We start from the raw sequence: 20,670 nt of genomic DNA, 5'->3' as shown, positions 1-20,670 counted from the left end.
TATTTGGATTGATCGAGTCCGAGTAAAATTCAATCTTACACTGGTAGGATAGAGAAGTGTATTCATGTTCTACTGACTTTTAAGTTTGGTATAAAGGAGTAGTAGTAAATTCTTTTAGATTGAATGCCTTGCCCGTATTGGGTCTCTTTCATTAAATAGCAATATTACATACATATTAAATATGGAATTTATAATTACAATATTTTACGGTTAATCGTATATGTATAATTATGGTATAATAATATTTGGTTGCCAAGCGTAATCATTTTCAATCTCCATTGACATTCCCCTTCAAATTAATGCTGGACGATCAAGAAGCATCAATTTGCTGACAAGGAATTGACATCGTCGTCTCGTCATCGTCTTAGTGAACACATCAGCAATTTGAACATCAGTAGTGATGTGTGGAAGGGAAATGATGCAACCATCATAAGCCTCACGGATCGAGTGACAATCCACTTCAACGTGTTTAGTGCGCTCATGAAACACATGAATAACAGCAATTTGAATGTCACTAGTGTTATCAGCATCATAGTCATTAAAATTGGCCCGGCCCGGATGGTCGGCCCTGTAAATCGGTGACCCGAGCCAGCTTATTTTATATAAATGCAAGTGGCCCGGTCAAAATTCGAATTTGACCGGGCAAATAGGTGATTTTTGAATAATTTTCGTGCTGGTTCAGTCCAGTTCGACCCGATTGATTTTTAAACTAAATTTCAAAACTCTTTTATATTGAAATTGTATGTACCAAAGATTTGAACCCTTGACCTCAAAGTAAATAGAAGACAATCTTACTACTAGTGTAAACAATACTTTATTGTCTTTTGTTTAATAAATTATATCTGACCTATGAATAATTTGCTACTTTCAAAAACTTTTTTTAAAGAAACTAGTCCAACATTTACTTTCACTTTGTAATTTCAAATAATTATTTTATATACTTATTTTGTTTGAAAAAAATTAATTTTAACTAAGATAAATTAAATAGATAATACACAATTTTTGTCAATAACTAATAAATAATTTGTAAATCACAAAAAGGAAAAAATATATATTTTTTGATATAATATACAAAATTATAAAATCAAAATTTAGCCATTATCATCGATAAATGAGTTCAAAAAATCATTAATTTGAATGTGTAGAAAAATTAGTGAGAAAGAACTTGAAAACTCTAATTTTGTCTCAAACAAAAAAGAAAAAGAAATTATACTTTAAAAATTATTAAATTATTTTTAAGTAATGACCCACCGGTCCGACCACCGGTTCATCGGTCCAACCAGTAACCCAATGATCCAGTATCTTGATCGGGTCGATGTCCGACTAGTACGAGTCGGGTCTGATAACTATGATCAGCATGAAGAGGAGTAGGTTCAAGCGGATGGCACCCAAGCTCTACTAGAAGATCTCGTAGCCAAACAATTTCAGAACAGGCAGAAGACATGGCACGATACTCAGATTCAGTAGAAGATTTAGAGACACGATCATGTTTCTTACTTTGCAAAGAAATAAGTGCATCTCCAAGAAACATACACCAACCTGTAATAGAGTGATGAGTATCCGCACAATCGTCCCAATCTGCATCACTATATACTACCAAATTTAGGGAAGAATTGATAGGAAAGAAAAGTCCCCTATCAGGTGTACCCAATAAATATCGAATAATGTGACGTACCGCAGCCAAGTGGAGATGTCGTGGAGCATGCATAATTTGAGATGCTTGTACGGAAAAAGAAATATTAGGCCGAGTAATAGTAAGATAATTCAAATTATCCACTAGTTGACGATACATAGAGGGATCATGAAGAAGATCACTTTCTTCCTTACGATACTTCACATTCACCTCCAAAGAAGTATCAACTGAGTGACCATCTTGAAGTCTAGCTAAATTAATCAACTCTTTTGTATACTTGCGCTGGAGTAAATAAAGTTCAGCTGGACTTGAAAGACTTGAAAGCATCTCAAGACCTAAGAAAAACTGTAAGGAACCCAAATCCTTCATATGAAAAGAATCCTTCAATCGGTTTTGAAGATGAGATATCAATCCAGAGTCAGTTCCGGTAATAACAATGTCATCCACATAGACCAGAAGAAGCACAATACCCGCACTAGTGTTAGAGATGAAGAGAGATGAATCATATTTGCTCTAGGTAAAAGAGAAACCCAAAAGAGTAGAGCGAAACTTGTCAAACCAAGCACGAGGAGCCTGCTTCAATCCATACAATGAGTGTTTAAGCTTACACACATCATAAGATGGAAATGAAAAGAGGCTCGCAGGAGGTACCATATAAATTTCTTCTTTAAGGTCGCCATGTAAGAAAGTATTATTGACATCCATCTGTTGCAAAGACCTTTTCTTGGAGACAGCTATAGCTAGTACAGTTCGAATCGTTGTCATTTTAGCAACCGGAGCAAAGGTCTCCTCATAGTCTACGCCATATTCTTGACGATTTCCAAGAGCCACCAATTGAACTTTATAACGTTCAATCGATCCATCAGAGCGGAACTTAATAGAGTAAACCCATTTACATCCAATAGGTCTAATCCCAGGAGGACAAGGAACAATATTTCATTTGTTATTCTCTTGAAGAGACTGAAGTTTGTCTTGCATAACTTTCTCCCAACATGGCTAGGTAACAGCCCGAGAATAAGAAGTAGGAATTGTGATATGAGATAAAGTTATTTAGTAACCATACCAATTTGGGGGCCGACTACTGCAACTGGATCGTCGAAGGACAGTAGAGTCTGGAAAGGGATCAGGGTCGGGAAGGGACAATGAGTCTGGGGGCCGTCGTCTCTGATATACCATGCCTGGTTTAAAACGTTCAGTGGAGTAAGAGTTATCCTCAAAGTTCATGACTGGAGCTGAAGCAGAAGAGTCCACAACACTTTGCTGGAAGTAATACTAATCCTCAAAAAAAAAAAAAAAAAAACATTTCGAGATATATGGAGCGACCCGCATCACCATCATAACAAACAAAACCCTTCTGAGCAATACTATAACCTATAAAAGCACATCGTACAGATTGAACACTGAGCTTATGACGTTCATGAGGAGGCAAATGAACAAAGCAAACACACCCAAAAGTATGTAACATGTCATAACTAGGATGTTTACCGTACAGAAGAAAATGAGGCGAGTCAAAGTTCAAATGCTGAGCAGGAAGTCGATTAATTAGGTGTAAAGTTGTGGAGAGGGCTTTGATCCAAAGTCTATACGGGACTGAAGATTCCAAAAGAAACACTCGAACAACATCTAGCAAGTGACGATTCTTTCTTTCAGTTACCCCATTTTGCTGAGGAGTATATGGACAAGAGCGTTGGGAGAGAATACCTTTTTGTTACAAGAAAGTCTAACAATCATGAGATATATATTTTCCTCCATTGTCGGACCTTAGAATCTGATTGCTAGTAGAGAATTGTGTCTCAATGTAGGTTACGAATGTCCTACGAATGGTGCTGAACTCACTTTTAGAACGAAGAAAATATATAAAGGTCACAAAATATTTATACTGTGTATGTGAGGTGACAGGTGTTGTACCCCAAATGTCACCATGAATAATTTTAAAGCATTTATCAGCACGACTGCCATGAGTGGGAAACGAAAGAGTATTACTTTTCCCAAGCTTACAAGTATCACAATCAAACTTCAGATTTGAGGATTGAAACTAAGCTTTATTACCTAAAAAGCCATATTTCAATAAATGAGACAAAATTAAAGTGTTTGGATGTCCTAATCTTTTATGCCAAATTTCATGATTTTGTCCAACATTAAGACTAGCTAAAGACAGAGTAGTAGGAATACTAAACTGTAATAGAAACAGTCTTTCGACTTTAGGCCCTCCGTGATCACCTTTCCTGATCCCTGATCCTGCACAATACAACCAGCAAGAGAGAAACACACATCACAGTTATTATCAACTAATTGACCAACTGAAAGCAAGTTTGTAGATGAACCCCAAGACACAAAAACATTATCAAAAGAAGGTCCAATATTGCCAACAACAATAATAGGAAGGGTCCTACCATTAGCAATCTGAATATGCTGAGTGCCAGTATATCATCAAATGTTATTTAAGGAAGTAGAACTACCTGTCATATGGTTTGACGCCCTTGAATCAACAAACCAAGGAAAAGAAATAGATTGATCCTTACCTTGTAACCCTAAGGCAGAGAAGGCAGAAACAATCATCTGCTGAGCCATTTCGGTGAAAGGATAGGTCGGTTGGTGCTAGCCGATGAGGGTGTTAGCGTAGTATCTCGAACATTGGCTTGAAATGCATTAGCTCTTCGATTTGGAGGACGTGGTTGACAATCTTTGATGATATGCCATAATTGTTTACAATAATTGCAGACTTTCTGAGGACAATTATGATCAAAATGATCATATCCTTTGCGGTGGAAACACTGAAGTTTACCCTTTCCCCATCCTTGTGCAGCATAAGCAATGTTAACCACCTCAGATGAGGAGAATTTTGCTCCAATATTAGCTTGGGTAGCAAACCGTTACTCCTCGCGCAAAGGTTCACCCAAACATATGTCCAATGAAAGAACTAGTTTACAATTCAATAAACCCGTTCGAACCACTTCAAATTCATGTCGTAATTTCATAAGAAACTGAACCTGTTTACTAACCTCTTGAACCTCTTATAATGTTGATAAGGCCATCGCAGGGACCTTAGCATAAATTATGCTAGAATACTCACTCCACAAATTCAGAAAATGAGTATAATATTGCTCAATAGTAAGATTACCTCGAGTGTAGTTGGCAATCTCTTATTCCAATTGAAATCGTTGTGCGTTGCTGTCTTAATAATAATTGCGCTTTAAGTATTCCCACATCTCCTTAGCAGTGGTGAAGAAGCATAAATGATTCACCATGTGTGCCTCTATAGATCCCAAATCCAAGAAATAATACAAGCGTCCTGGGTTCCCATGCACTAAGATCCTTTGCATTTTCGAACGGTTTAGAGGTTCCATCAATATGACCCCAAAGTTCTTTCGTTTTCAAAAGCATCTTGAATTGGAATTCCCATATCGAATAATTCTTTCGAGTAAACTTAACACAGAATGCTTCAATTGACATGATGTTATATTGAAAATAGATCACTCACAACAAATTAACTAAAATTATAACCAATGGTCAAGCCAAAAAAATAAATTCCACAGAGAAATAGACCACAACCCACAATGCAAGCCAAATTCAATTAACAAGTCTGGCCAAATAACCAGTCAACCCAATCTCTCTAGGCCCAAATAAAGCTCACAGATCCACGGTTATGGCTCACAGTCCAGAAATCAATCACCGTTTACCTTTACCACTGAATCGATCACCGTCCAAAACCACACCAAGGAGAGCACAATCACCAGCGTAGTTCCCAATCGCTACACCACACCCAAGCCCAATCAATCACCAACGTAGTCCACACTTATTGCACCACCACGAATGCTGCACTTCCACGACCGTCGCTTCGAGTTACTGATGTTGCGAGCACACCTAAGCCCAATCAGTTGCCGAAGCAGTCCACACTCATTCCACGCTCACTGCACTGCCAATTGATGCACCAAAGAGTTGACTGTATAACCATCGACCAGCATAAGGGATTCAGTCTGAATATCACATGGTTAGCTCTGATACCATGTAAATTCTTTTAGATTGAATGCCTTGCCTGTATTGCCGTATTGGGTCTCTTCCATTAAATAACAATATTACATACATCTTAAATATGGAAATTATAATTACAATATTTTATAATCAATCATATATGTATAATTATGGTATAATAATATTTGGTTGCTAAGCGTAATCGTTTTCAATCTCCATTGACAATGGAGAAATATGCATGTTCTTGTCTGAGGGTGTAACATGCTAATATTCATATGTTGTTATTATAGAAATTCTGTAATGACTTACCTTAAAAGATGTGGAATAACTATAATAAACAATAAAGTAAGGCTCTAATCTTATCATTCCACCATCAACCTCAAGACCTTGCCTACTGGTCATAAAAGTGATGCCCTTCTACTTGGCGACATAATTATCAATGGCAAAGATCGTAGATGAGATTTATATTTCTATAATCAGTGTATATATGTGTTATAATTATTTACCTAAACTAGATTAACATATAAATTGTAAATTGCTAGAAATTAGCCAAGAAATTAGACAATGATTGGTAATGCAATTCTTATTTAATGGAAAGAATCCTCATGAAGAGGCCATTCAGCCTTTCACACAAAGATTGTCATGGTATCAGAGCTTACCTCTCAATCCCATAGTTGAATCTTCGGGTTTCTTCGATTCTGCTTCTTTATGCAGCAAGGATTATTTAGGGTTGATCAATTTATGGTCTACTTCTTTGATTTGAGATTCTGGGTCAACCAATTTTTATTGGTTGACATCTTCGCGTAAGATTTCGGGTCTTACCAATTTTTGGTCGAGAGTTTGTGTTGCTCTTCTGGTCAACAGCTTTGCATTTTCAATTGGAAGGAAGGAAGCCATTCTGATGGTGTAGGAGATCTATCTAACCGGGTATGGTTGGGTTGACAACATTTGGTGTAGGAATCGATGATTCTGGTGGAGCAGCTTAAGTTTTTTTTTTTTTTGTTATTCGTGGGATCTGTGTAGTTTGGACTGGGAAGGTATATTTTTACCTTTTTTGCTTACTGGGCCTCAATAAAATTAGTGGAGATAAGTCTTTTGTTGGGCTTGTGATAATGAGCTCTACTTTTGTTATATTTTTATTGGGCTTGCTGCTACAGTTTGAGAATATTTTGGATTGGGCTTTTCTTTTATTGTGAACTAGGATCTTGATTATAGTTTGACTATTTTTTGTTGTTAGGTTCTTGCATATGGGTTTTGTTTTTTTGGGAAGAATGTCTACTGAGACCTTGTCCATCAAATTTATGGGCAAGAATTATGCGGCATGTGAAATTCAATTAAAAATGTTCTTGAAAAAGAAGGAACATTGGGGACACATTGACGGTTCTTCTTCTGCCCCTAAAGAAGAAAGTAAGGAGTTTAGCCAATAGAAAGCAACGGATGCTCGAATAATCTCTTGGATTCTAGGATCTATTGAAGCTCATATGGTGAATAATTGACGTTCATTTGGTACGGCTAAAGAAATGTGGGATTATTTGAAGCTCATATACCATCAAGATAATAATGCGAGACGCTTTCAACTAGTGCTCAAGTTTGGCAATTATAGTCAAGGCAATCGCACTATTGAGCAATATTATTCTGGGTTTCTTAATCTATGGAGTAAATATTCTGGTATTATCTGCACTAAGTGATACATTGCATATCACGTTCCAATTAATTTTCCTTACTTAACTTAAATGTGTCATTTTAAATAGTAATATAGCAAGTGAGGGTCATTTCCTGCAGAGGATTGATTCAATTATGACAATTGCGCACTAAAAAGTAAAATTAATAATAATACACGAAATAGATTAAATGGGGGGTTTGGTTTGTTTAACTAAGGAAAGCGATAAATTTAAACTAGAAAAGACTTGAAATCTGAAATAAACAAAGTGGTTCTTGATTGAATGCGAGAAAATGTGATTGAGGGATATTTCGTCACCACGAGAATGATTTTCATGTCAATTACAACAATAGATTTTCGTTCTCAAGATTAACAACAATTCGAGAATAATTACAAGCTAATTACCTCAATCTCTTCTTACATGTTTGTCGAATAAAACAATCTCTTTACTTAACCCTATTCATTAAATAACCTAGAACAAGCTCTCTAGATTTAATTTAGCTAACGCATTACGACAAAAGAAATGAATTGAATTAAGGGTAAACTCGCAAGCTCGGTTTACAAACTTAAGTGTTAATCCACATACATTCAATTGAAAATTCTTTATAATATATCGAAATGTAATTGCTACTAGGTTTTAGAATCAATAGCTATTACGTACTACTAATTCTAAAATAGCATTGTCGAAACAACTTAACCATTTAGTTGTACGCCTAAACAATCAAGAAGAACAAAATAAACATTTAACACAATGGATTAAACACATTAATCAAGAGAATTATAAAGCACAAATTAATTGAAAATCATAACTTGGGTTTGAAATAATCCATCACAAAATATAATTAGTTATCCATGAAATATTCACAAATAACTAACAATTTCTTACATAACATTGATGAAAAAAGTGAAAAGAAAAACTTATTGATAAAGAGAGAAATGATTGAAAATCCTTCAATATTAATGGGTCATTTTCTCCAAGCTAATACACCATCTCCATATTCCAATCTTCCCCAAAATATCTTAGAAAATAAAGGTGAAAGGAAAAAGGAAAAAGAAAGAAAAGAAGAAGAAGAAGAACCAGTTGCCACTCAAGTTGAAGAATGAAAACTTTGTATTTGGTTGAATGTTTTAACCTAAAACGTAAGGAAATTGCAGCATTGGTCCCTGAAATTTTGAAAACAATTTAAAACGGCCCGAGTGGCGCCTAGGCGCCACAGTTTCTATTTTTTGTTTGGGCTGGGCATCGCGCTGAATTTTTTTTATTTTTTTTAGTTTTTTTTTTAAATCTTCTTTCGATGGCGTCTTTGGTTATCTTCTTCGTTTGCGTTCATCTTTAACTCGTTTCTCGCATAAATTCCTTCAATTCATCGTTTAATCTCGAGTTTTAACGTACAAAATAAAAATAAGAAAATTAAATAATAAATCGCTAATAAAAACTCGCAAATATCTAAGTTTAATGGTTCGAATAAGCGCAATAAACCCGCATTTATCACACCCCCAAACTTAAATCTTTGTTAGTCCTCGAACAAAGCAATACAAACACACAAATTAAAACCAAATGATACTATATAATAATAACAAACACTCCAATTGTTCGGTATTTTATCACTTTACTACAATTCTTACATTATGCAAATAACTTATGAAATGTTTGCAAAAATGCTACAACAAACTTTTAAACTTACACCATGCTTGACTCGTGTGTGTGCGTGTGGTCATTCCAATTCATCGCAATGGACAAATTGGTGATTTTCCCAACCCTCAATGGTCAAACTTTCATTTCTCACTCGTGGGATGCACATTCCCCAAACTTGATATTTTCACTCTAACCCAAGGTATCAAAAACTTAAGGTTGCCCTCAAATCACTCAATCTTTCCCTCTCAAATTTGATTGGCTTGAACCGAAAAAATAGATCATCTTGTCATATATTAATTCACCAAAAATTTTGAGTGCTTAGACCAAAACTCATGTTAGGCAAATTACTCACAATTCATCAATTCTTCAACAAAATCACCCCTAGATGCTTATAGCATCCCTTTTTATTTTTCTTCATTTTTCCAATGTAGGTAGTTCTCGCTCTGGTCCCTAAGGGTAGCCTTCTTCATTCGTAGATCGCCTCCTACACATTGGTGATGCATAGGACCAGATTAATCAATGCTGACTCACACTCCCTAGGGTAGGCAACTTTTTCCTACAGATTTTTTTTTGAAATATCAATAGATGGAAAACAACATCTAACTTTCATTTGAAGTCTAAGAATATTCCACAAAATCAATCAGTTAGTCGGGAATTAATACAATTCTAAATAAAATTTTTCACCAGTTCAACCACCCCCAAACTTATCCTTTCATTGGTTGAGTAATTGAAGAATTTCTAACGGCATGATCATTTAAGTTCGTCAACAACCTACAAGTGCAACCAACAAGTGCATGTGATGAATCTCATGACCCAAGTGCTCAAAAAAGATTCAATCATGGAATAAGTGGATGAAAATTAACAACACTTATCATTCATGTTCCCAATTCATAAATCAATGCAATGCAATACTCAAAATGCAATTGGCAAAACTATCAAACGACACAAACAAGCATAAACGCAAGTGTTTAACCCAAATGTTTAAGTTTTTAGTGAGAACAAAATTAGCACAAACCACAAAATTCCACAAAAAATTTAGCACATACCACCTCACCCCCAAACTTAAATTGCACATTGTCCTCAATGTAAAAGCAAAAAGAAATAGAAAGCTCAAGAGGTTCAAATACTCCCCTAGTGGTGTTGATGGTGATGGCTGTGATGATGGTTGGGGACCATTGGCGACAAAAATTCACAAAAACAAAAATAAGTGTCCTCTTACATGCTTCTTCGATTGGATCCTCCAATCGCATTTCCTCCATGTTTTGTGGTACGAAGGGTTCAAAATATGGCTTTAATCAATGCCCATTAACCTTAAACTCTTTCTCAGTCTGAAGGCTTTTGATTTCTACTGCACCATGAGGAAAGACATTAGTAACAATAAAAGGACCAATCCATCGAGAAGGTAATTTACCTGGAAATAACTTGAGGCGCGAGTGGAAAAGAAGAACTTTTTGTCCAACAACAAAAGTCTTTCTTGAAATTATTTTATCATGGCATGCCTTAGTTTTTTCCTTGTAAATTCTTGAACTTTTATAGGCGTCATTTCGAATTTCCTCAAGTTTATTGAGTTGAAGTTTTCTTTGATCACCCGCTGCACCTAGGTTCATGTTGCATTGCTTCACTGCCCAAAATCCCTTGTGTTTGAGTTCAACCGGGAGATGACAAGGCTTACCATAAACTAATCGATAAGGGGGGACATGCCAATCGGTGTTTTGTATGCCGTTCTATAAGCCCAGAGTGCATCATTGAGGCGGAGATTCCAATCCTTTCTATTGGGATTCACAGTTTTTTCGAAGATGGATTTGACCTCTCGGTTAGACACTTCGACTTGCCCACTAGTTTGCGAATGGTAAGGTGTAGCCACTTTATGGGTGATGTTGTATCTTTTCAATAGAGCCCAAAAGGAGCGGTTGCAAAAATGTAGTGCTCCGTTGCTAATAACAACTCTTGGTGTTCCAAACCTTGCAAAAATGTTGGATTTAACAAAATCTACAACCACTTTAGAATCATTAGTTCGAGTGGCCTTTGCTTTCACCCAATTTGACACATAATCAACGGTAAGAATGATGTAAAGGTTACCATAAGATAAAGAGAAAGCTCCCATGAAATTAATACCCCAAACATCAAAAATTTCAACAAAAAGTATGGGTGTTTGTGGCATTTGATTTCGGGCTCCCAATGTACCTACCTTTTGACATCGATCACAAGATTTACAAAAGAGGAATGCATCTTTGAATAGGGTGGGCTAATAGAATCCACTTTCAAGCACCTTGAGAGCAGTCCTTTTTGCTCCAAAATGTGCATAGGAGTGACAAAAGGTAAGTATTGAATGAAATTCATTTTCATGCACATACCTTCTTATCAATTGATCCGAACAATGTTTCCATAAGTACGGCTCATCCCACACAAAATACTTGGCCATAGCCTTGAGTTTTTGTCTTTGAGCGGTGGTCAAGTCACTTGGAATTTTCTTAGTGACTAAATAGTTCACTATATCCGCAAACCAAGTAGATGTGTCCGTGACGAGAAGCAATTGTTCATCGAGGAAGCTTTCTTGCAATGTGAGAGTTTCTCTCTCATGGATAAGGCGACTCAGGTGGTCGATCACAGAATTTTCACTCCCCCTTTTATCTTTAATCTCAAGGTCAAACTCTTGTAAGAGGAGTATCCATCAAATGAGCCTTGGTTTTGCCTCTTTCTTAGCAAGCAAGTACCTAAGAGCTGCATGATCAGAAAAGACAGTTACTTTGGTGCCAATAAGATATGAACAAAATTTCTCTAAGGCAAAAATAACTGCTAAAAGCTTTTTTTCAATTGTAGAACAATTGAGTTGGGCATCATTCAAAGTTCTTGATGCATAATATATAACATGAGCTGTCTTTCGAACTCGTTGCCCTAAAACGGTTCCCAATGCAAAGTCACTTGCATCACACATCAACTCAAATAGCATGTTCCAATTTGGTGGTTGAATGATGGGTGTCGATGTCAAAAGTTCCTTCAAGCTTTTGAATGCCTTTTTACAATCTTCATCAAAGTGAAATGGCACCTCCTTTTGCAACAACCTGTATAGTGGTCTTGCACATTTGGAAAAATCCTTGATAAACCTTCGATAAAATCCTACATGTCCAAGAAAAGAACGAATCTCCCTCACACTTGTTGGAGGAAGTAATGAATGAATTAGATCAATTTTAGATTTATCAACTTCTATCCCCTTGGAAGAAATGAACATCCCCTTGGAAAAAATGACATGGCCTAACACTATGCCTTGATCAACCATAAAATGACATTTTTCCCAATTAAGTACTAGGTTAGCATCCATACATCTCTTAAGCACAAGTGTGAGATTTTCCAGGCAACTATCGAAGGTATTACCATAAACACTAAAATCATCCATAAAGACCTCAATGATGCTTTCAATATAATCGGAGAATATACTTATCATGCATCTTTGAAAGGTTGCGGGAGCATTTCGAAGGCTGGAGGGCATGCGCCGATAGGCAAAGGTGCCAAACGAGCAAGTGAATGCTGTTTTCTCTTGGTCCTCCGGAGCAATTACAATTTGGTTATAACCTGAATAACTATCAAGAAAACAATAATGAGAATGACCTGCTAACATTTCCAACATTTGATCAATAAAGGGTAAAGGAAAGTGATCTTTTCAGGTTGCACAATTAAATTTTCTATAATCAACACAAACCCTTCAACCCGTTTGGACCCGAGTTGGTACAAACTCATTCTCTTCATTTGTCACCACTGTGATTCTGAATTTTTTTGGAACAACTTGGACCGGACTTACCCACTTGCTATCGAAGATGGGAAAGATGACACCAAAGTTTAGCAATTTCAGAATTTCTTTCTTCACCACCTCCATCGTGGGAGGATTCAAGCGACGTTGTGCTTCTCTTGATGGCTTTGCTCCATCTTCGAGCAATATTTGGTGCATGCACATAGAAGGGCTTATCCCCATGATATCGGTTATTGTCCAACCAATAGCTATTTTGTGTTCCTTGAGCACACAGATAAGCCTATCTTTTTGAAGTGTTGTGAGATTCTTTGCAATGATCATCCTCTCCCAAATATACATACTTCAAATGCTCAGGAAGAGGTTTGAGTTCCAAAGTGGGGGCCTGCATCACCGAAGGTAAAAGTTTCTCTTTAGATATCGGAAGAGTAACATAGAAGAGTTCATACCTTGGTAGAATACTTGGTAGTGACTCAAGTGATGCCACGGTATCAACAACATCCTTGCACACTTGTAAATTCTTACTCAACCCGATGAGATTGTTAGCATCAATACTTTTAATCAAAGTGGTATCCAATGCATCTTCATTTAATAATTTAAAAACTTTTTGTACTAATGAATCTATTAAATCAATTGAAAAAAGCATGAACATCACTAGGATACCTCATTGCTTCAAAGATATTGAAGCGAATAATCTCACCATCAAACTCTATTGTTAATGTATCATCATGTACATCTATCTTTGTACGCGCAATCCTCATAAATGGTCTTCCCAAGAGCAACGGTGGCGATAAAGATGTTGGTTCATCTTGCATGTCAAGAACGTAGAAATTTGCTAGAAAAATCAATTGATTTACCTGCGCCAAAACATCCTCCAACACACCCTTTGGAAATGCATTAGATCTATCAGCAAGTTGAATAATAACACCGATTTCTTTAAGTGATTCAAGATTTAAGGAAGTATAAATAGAATATGGCATGACATTAATAGATGCTCCTAAATCTAACATTGCCTTTTCAAACCTAGTGTTACCAATAATGCAATGGATGGTAAAACTTCTAGGGTCCTTACATTTTGGTAGAAGTTTCTTTTGCAAGACTGCTGAGACATTTTCCCCTACACTTACCACTTCATTACCTTTCAATCTATGTTTGTTAGTTCACAAATTCTTGAGAAACTTTGCATAATGAGGCACTTGATAAATTGCATCCAAAAGTGGTATGTTTACTTGAACCTTGCGAAAAGTCTCCAAGATTTCTTTCTCATGTTCATCCTTTTTAGACTTTGCAAGCCTGTCAGGAAATGGAGGGGAAGGAACATAAGTAGGAATAGAACTTTTAGATTCTACCTTAGATCCCGCAGTTGGAGTCGTAGCTTCAACTTTTTCACATGCTAAATTCTTCTCTTGCATTGACTCCTCAATTTGATCTTTCATTTTCCTTAGTGACTCTTCCAAAAATTTTCCACTTCTTAGTGTCACGGCACTAGCATTTTCTCTTGGGTCGATTGTTTGAGAAGGAAGTTTTCCCGATCATTGAGCCTCCAATTTACCCACTGTGTTGGACAATTGGCTCACTTGTGTCTCCAAATTCTTGATTGAGGTCTTTGTCTCTTGTTGAAATTGTATAGTACTAGAAGCCAAGGACTTAATCGTATCCTCAAGAGACATCTCTGAACTTTGAGACGGAGTTTGTTGATGAGGTTGAGGGCATTGTGGTTGTCTTTGTTGATTGAATCCCGGGGGATGATTAAATTGTGATTGTGGAGCTATGAAATGATTTTCTTCATAACTAAGATTAGGATGATCTCTAAATCCTAGATTGTATGTGTTAGCATATGGATCATATCTCTATCTCTATTGCATTGGAAATCCCCCAATGGCATTCCCTTGCTCTGAGGCACGATCTTGTAGTGTCGGGCATGCCTCAGTAGGATGTCCCACAATAAAACAAATCCTGCACACTTTTGCTTGTTGCATTGTCCCAAGTGTCATTTGCTACACAAGCGATGTAAGACCGGCTAATTGTCGTTCAATTTGAGAGGTTGCTCCTACCTCACTTGCTTGTTTAACCGGTGCCGCTTCTCTACTACCAAATTGTTGTGAGTTTACGGCCATGTTGGCTATCAAATCCCTAGCAACTGCCGGTGTTTTATCCATTAAAGCTCCTCCACTGACCGCATCAATCATACTTCTCTCCATCGGGAGCAATCCTTCATAGAAGTATTGTAGAAGTAATTGCTCACTGATTTGGTGGTTTGGGTAACTAGCACATAGCCTTTTGAATCTTTCCCCATATTCATAGAGATTTTCCCCTTGAGATTGTAGAATGCTACGGATTTCTTTTCTGATGTTTGTAGCACTTGAAGCTGGGAAATACCTCTCCAAGAAGAGCTTCTGCATTTCATTCCACGTGGTAATAAGACCGGCCGGCAAATAATAGAGTCATTCCTTAGCAGTGTCTGCAAGAGAAAAGGGAATGCCCGCAATTTCACTTGCTCTTCCGATATACCTGCAGGTTTCATGCTTGAGCAAACCACATGAAACTCCTTCAAATGCTTGTTTGGATCCCCTCTGGCGAATCCATGAAATGTGGGAAGTAGATGAATCATCCCAGATTTTAGTTCAAATCCCACCTCCACTTGAGGATATTAAACGCATAGAGGTTGTTGAACAAAAGTTAGAGTTGCAAGTTCCTTTAAGGTCTGATATGCATCCGCCATTTCGGGATCTATGTGTTCGGAGTTACTTGAGGATTCAATGCTCAATCGCCTTAGATGTCTAGTTGGAGAAATGTCTTCTCCACTTTTCGATGTGTCGGCCTCTTTTCTTGATTTTAGATTGTAGTGTGTTATAGGCTTTTTGCTCATTCACAACCTAAATGACAAAGAAAAAAAACAAAAACAAATAGAAAAAGAACAAAAAGAAAAATATTGCAATTAACAAATTGATAGAACAATCCCCGACGACACAGCGCCAAAATTGATACGTTGCATATCACGTTCCAATTAATTTTCCTTACTTAACTTAAATGTGTCATTTTAAATAGTAATATGGCAAGTAAAAGTCATTTCCCGTAGAGGATTGATTCAATTATGAAAATTGCGCACTAAAAAGTAAAATTAATAATAATAGACGAAATAGATTAAATGGGAGGTTTAATTTGTTGAACTAAGGAAAGCGATAAATTTAAACTAGAAAAGATTTGAATAATTACAAGCTCAATTAGCTCAATCTCTTCTTACATGTTAGTCGAATAAAACAAGCTCTTTGTTCAACCCTATTCATTAAATAACCTAGAACATGCTCTCTAGATTTAATTTAATAAACGCATTACGACAAAAGAGATTAATTGAATTAAGGGTAATCGCAAGCTCGGTTTACAAACTTAAGTGTTAATCCACATACATTCAATTGAAAATTCTTCATAATCTATCGAAATATAATTGCTACTAGGTTTTAGAATCAATAGTTATTACGTACTACTAATTCCAAAATAGCATTATTGAAACAACTTAACCATTTAGTTGTACACCTAACAATCAAGAAGAACAAAATAAATATTTAACACAATGGATTAAACACATTAATCAAGAGAATTATAAGGCACAAATTAATTGAAAATCATAACTCGGGTTTAAAATAATCCCCAATCACAAAATATAATTAGTTACCCATGAAATATCCACAAATAACTAACAATTTCTTACAAAACATTGATGGAAAAAGTGAAAAGAAAAACTTATTGATAAAGAGAGAAATTGTTGAAAATTCTTCAATATCAATGGGTCATCTTCTCCAAGCTAATGCACCATCTCCATATTCCAATCTTCCCCAAAATATCTTAGAAAATAAAGGTGAAAGGAAAAAGGAAAAAGAAAGAAAACAAGAAGAAGAAGAAGAAGAAGAAGAACCAACTGCCCCTCAACTTAAAGAATGAAAATCTTGTGTTTGGTTGAATGTTTTAACTTAAAACCTAAAGAAAATTGCAGCATTGGTCCCTAGAATTTTGAAAACAATTAAAAACGGATCGGGTGGCGCTTAGGCGCTGGCGCCAATTTATTTATTTATTTATTTATTATTATTATTATTTTTTTGAAATCATCTTTCGGCTGCGTCTTTGGTTGTCTTCTCCGTTTGCCTTCATCTTTAACTCGTTTCTCGCATAAATTCCTTCAATTCATTGTTTAATCTCGAGTTTTCACCTACAAAATAAAAATAAGAAAATTAAGTAATAAATCGCTAATAAAACTCACAAATATCTAAGTTTAATGGTCCAAATAAGCGCAATAACCCCACATTTATCACTAAGGTACCCAAACAGGCCCTAGCCACCCTTCAAGCGGTCCATGGCGATAGTATGCGTGATAAATTCATAGAAACTGAGACCTAAATTTGAAGTTACTCGAGCTGGATTGTTGAATAGAGATCATGTTCCATCTTTGGATGTATGTCTTGGTGAGTTGTTGCGTGAGGAATAGAGAATGGATATACAAGTTGCTATAGGCGTGACCAGTGAGATATCAGAGGTGATAATTTTGCATATGCTGCTCAAGGGAGGAATCGAGGAGAGGAAAAAATACAGTGTTACAGTTGTAAGGAGTTCGGGCATGTTAAGAAATTTTGCAATCACTGTACGCAGAATGGACACATTATTAAGGAATGCCCTACACATCCTGAAAATCGACGAATTCAAGCCTTTCAAGTGACTATTCTAGATCCTAACATTGTCTATCCTCTATCTACTGCTTCTAGCACCAATCAGCTTGCCCTTACTCTAGAAATGATTCAATAGATTATTATCTCAGCATTTTCTACCCTTGGGCTTCAAAGCCAAGGTAAGTCTGTTTCTCTGTCTTGGTTTGTTGATTCTGGGGGCATCTAATCATATTACTAACTCTTCTAATTCATCACTTAATCAATGGAAGTATACTGGTACACAAAACATTCATGTTGCAAATGGAAGTAATCTTCTAATTACGGCCATTGGTGATATTGGACCTTCTTTTCGTCATGTGTTTGTCTTTCCTGGATTGTCTACTAGTTTGATTTCTATTGGTCAACTGGTGGATAATAACTACAAAGTGCATTTCTCTCGTGGTGGTTGTCTTGTGCAGGATCAAGTGTCGGGGAAGGTGATCGCAAAGGAGCCTAAAGTGGAAAGATTGTTTCCTTTACAATTTATTGTTCCTCGAACTTTGTCTTTGGCTTCTATTACTATTAAAAATAAGGCTGAAGTTTGGCATAAAAGATTAGGCCACCCGAATATTGTAATTTTGTCTAATTTGATGAAGCGAGGTTTTTTTTGCTAATAAAGATCAGTGTTCTACTCATGGATTGCCTTTTGATTGCACTATTTGTAAACTAGGGAAAAGTAAAACTTTACCTTTCCCTTCTTATGGTAGTCGTGCTCATACATGCTTCGAGATTATACATGGTAACGTTTGGAGTATTACTCATGTTATTTCTCATGCTCATTGTAAATATTTTGTCATATTCATTGCAACTACAGTCGTTTTACTTTGATATACTTTCTACACTCCAAAGCTGAGGTATTCACTCTTTTTCAGACTTTTTTGGCATACATTGAGACACAATTTTCTACCTGTATTAATGTTTTACGGTCTGATAATGGCTGAGAATATATATCACATGAGTTTCAAGCCTTCTTGCAGCAGAAATGAATTGTATCTCAATGATCATGTCCCTATACCCCTCAACAGAATAGGGTGGTTGAACATAAAAATCACAATTTGTTGGATATGGTTCAAACATTACTCTTGGAGTCTTCAGTTGCACCTAAATTTTGGGTAGCAGTTTTGTCCACCGCAGTTTATCTGATTAATCGACTGCTTTCTCAACAATTGAATTTTGACTCTCTTTACTATCGCATTTATGGTATGCATCCAGATTATCATACACTACACACGTTTTGATGCTTCTGTTTCATTCACTTACCTTCTCACGAGCGCTACAAGCTTACATCTCAATCAGTTCGGTATGCTTTCATGGGTTACATCATTATTCGGAAGGGGTTTTTATGTTATGATGTTGTTGCTAATCATCTGCATATTTCTAGAAATGTGATTTTCTTTGAACATGTGTATTACTTTCCACAACATGTTGCCTCCCTCCAACGGTGTCATCCTTCCCAACTTTGATGACTTCTCTCCACTAATTGAGCGTTTTAAACCAAGTGTTGTCTATCAACAACAACGACCCTCATCATCGCAAAACCTTCTCACTCTGATCCGATGCTTGCTTCTGTGGCTCCTCAATGATCTTCTCACCTCTGCTAGTATTTTCTTACACCAACATAAGTACACTCAAGAGTTAATTGCTCTAGCTAGGCTTCAAGATGGTCGTTCTGTTGATACTCCCTTGGAAGTGAATGTTAAGTATCATTGTGATGAGGGTGATTTTCTCTCTAATTCCTCTTTGCATAGACAGCTGGTGGGAAGCGTGAACTATTTGACTATTACTCGCCTTGATATTTCTTTTGTTGTTCAACAAGTTAGTCAGTTTATGCAAGCACCTAATTTTCATCTAGCGGTTGTCTGTCGCATTGTTCGCTATTTGCAAGGCACTTCCTCCTGTGATATTTTCTTTCCTGTGGGCTCTCTTATTCATCTGGTGGCATATAATGATGCTGTTTGGGCTGGTTGTTTTGATACTCGTCGTTCCATTAATGGTTGGTGCATGTTTCTTGGTAACTCTCTCATTTCTTGGAAAAGTAATAAGCAAGATCGTGTGTCTAAATCCTCCACTGAGTCTGAGTATCGTGCTATGTCTTCTGTTTGTTTTGAGATTGTTTGGATATGGGGATTGTTGGCTGAGCTCAGGTTTTCCCAGGTTGAATCTACTTCGCTCCATGCAAATAATACTAGCGCTATATAGATTGCTTCTAATCCAATATTTCATGAGCACACCAAGCACATTGAAGTAGATTGTCACTCCACTCGTGAAGCATATGACAGTCGAGTCATCTTTCTTCCACATATCACCAACAATCTTGACGTGTTAACTAAGGCTCTTTCTTGACACTGACATCAATCTCTTGTTGACAAATTGATACTTGTTGATCACCCATCATCAATTTGAGGGGGATATCAATGGCAAAGATCGTGGACGAGATTTATATTTCTATAATCATTGTATATACACGTTAATTATTTACCTAAACTAGATTAACATATAAAATGTAAATTACTAGAAATTAGCTAAAAAAATTAGCTAGTGATTTGTAATGCAATTCCTATTTAATGGAAAGAATCCTCATGAAGAGGTCATTTAGCCCTTCACACAAAGATTGTCAATAATGGAACTAAAGATAATGAACATAGTGACATGATTCTATTTATTTAACTACACCATATTGGTGGCATGTGAGGTGATTGTGGGGTCAAAATGCGAAGGAGATGGTGAAAAACAGTGTTGATGGGGGTGTATTAGCTTTTGGGATGCAGTAACATATATGTTACCTTCAGAGTTTGGGATGGAAGAGCACTGCGTTACCCTACATTTAACGCAATATAAGGTAACACAAAATGTCATGCTTGTAAAATATTATTTTTTATATAAAAATTAACATAAAGCAACCCAACATCTTACTACAATAAAATGTAGGATTTTCTATTAAAATAATATATGGTAAAACAACACGGTAATCATATAAAATTGTGTAAACATGTACAACTGAAACTTTGAGTAACATCAATCTATTGTGAATTAATTTAAGAGGGTGTTTGACATTCATTTTGTTGGAAAAATGAATTTTAGAATAGTAGATTGATGGGGGAATGTGTGGATGAAAAATAAAGAAAAGTTTTTTATTTACGTGTAATATTATTTTAATGAAGAACGTGTAGTTAAAAAGAAAAGAGAAAAAAATACAAATGCATTTTGATAGAAATGATAATCAACGGGACCTAAATAATAAGTAACAAAGTATTTTTTTTGTTTCCAAAAATTAGTTAAATATAGGGGGGAAATGAAAAAGGAAGCACTTTTTTTGGTTAGTGGTAGGGT

General features: G+C 36.2%; 1 protein-coding gene across 1 annotated transcript; it reads left to right on the top strand.

Annotated features, from left to right (window-relative positions):
- Window positions 1-18,741: 18,741 nt before the first annotated feature.
- LOC111380015 (uncharacterized mitochondrial protein AtMg00810-like) lies at window positions 18,742-19,484 on the top strand (the record flags this gene model as incomplete). Its single annotated transcript, XM_023003475.1, has 1 exon — window positions 18,742-19,484. A coding segment is annotated over exon 1 (743 nt), but the record flags the coding sequence as incomplete, so codon positions are not given.
- Between the last annotated feature and the right edge of the window lie 1,186 nt (window positions 19,485-20,670).

The sequence above is a fragment of the Olea europaea genome, unplaced genomic scaffold (genome assembly GCF_002742605.1).
Source record: "Olea europaea var. sylvestris unplaced genomic scaffold, O_europaea_v1 scaffold2080, whole genome shotgun sequence".
NCBI lineage: Eukaryota > Viridiplantae > Streptophyta > Magnoliopsida > Lamiales > Oleaceae > Olea > Olea europaea.
The sequence above is the reverse complement of the archived record's forward strand: the minus strand, read 5'-3'. Positions and strand labels throughout refer to the sequence as shown.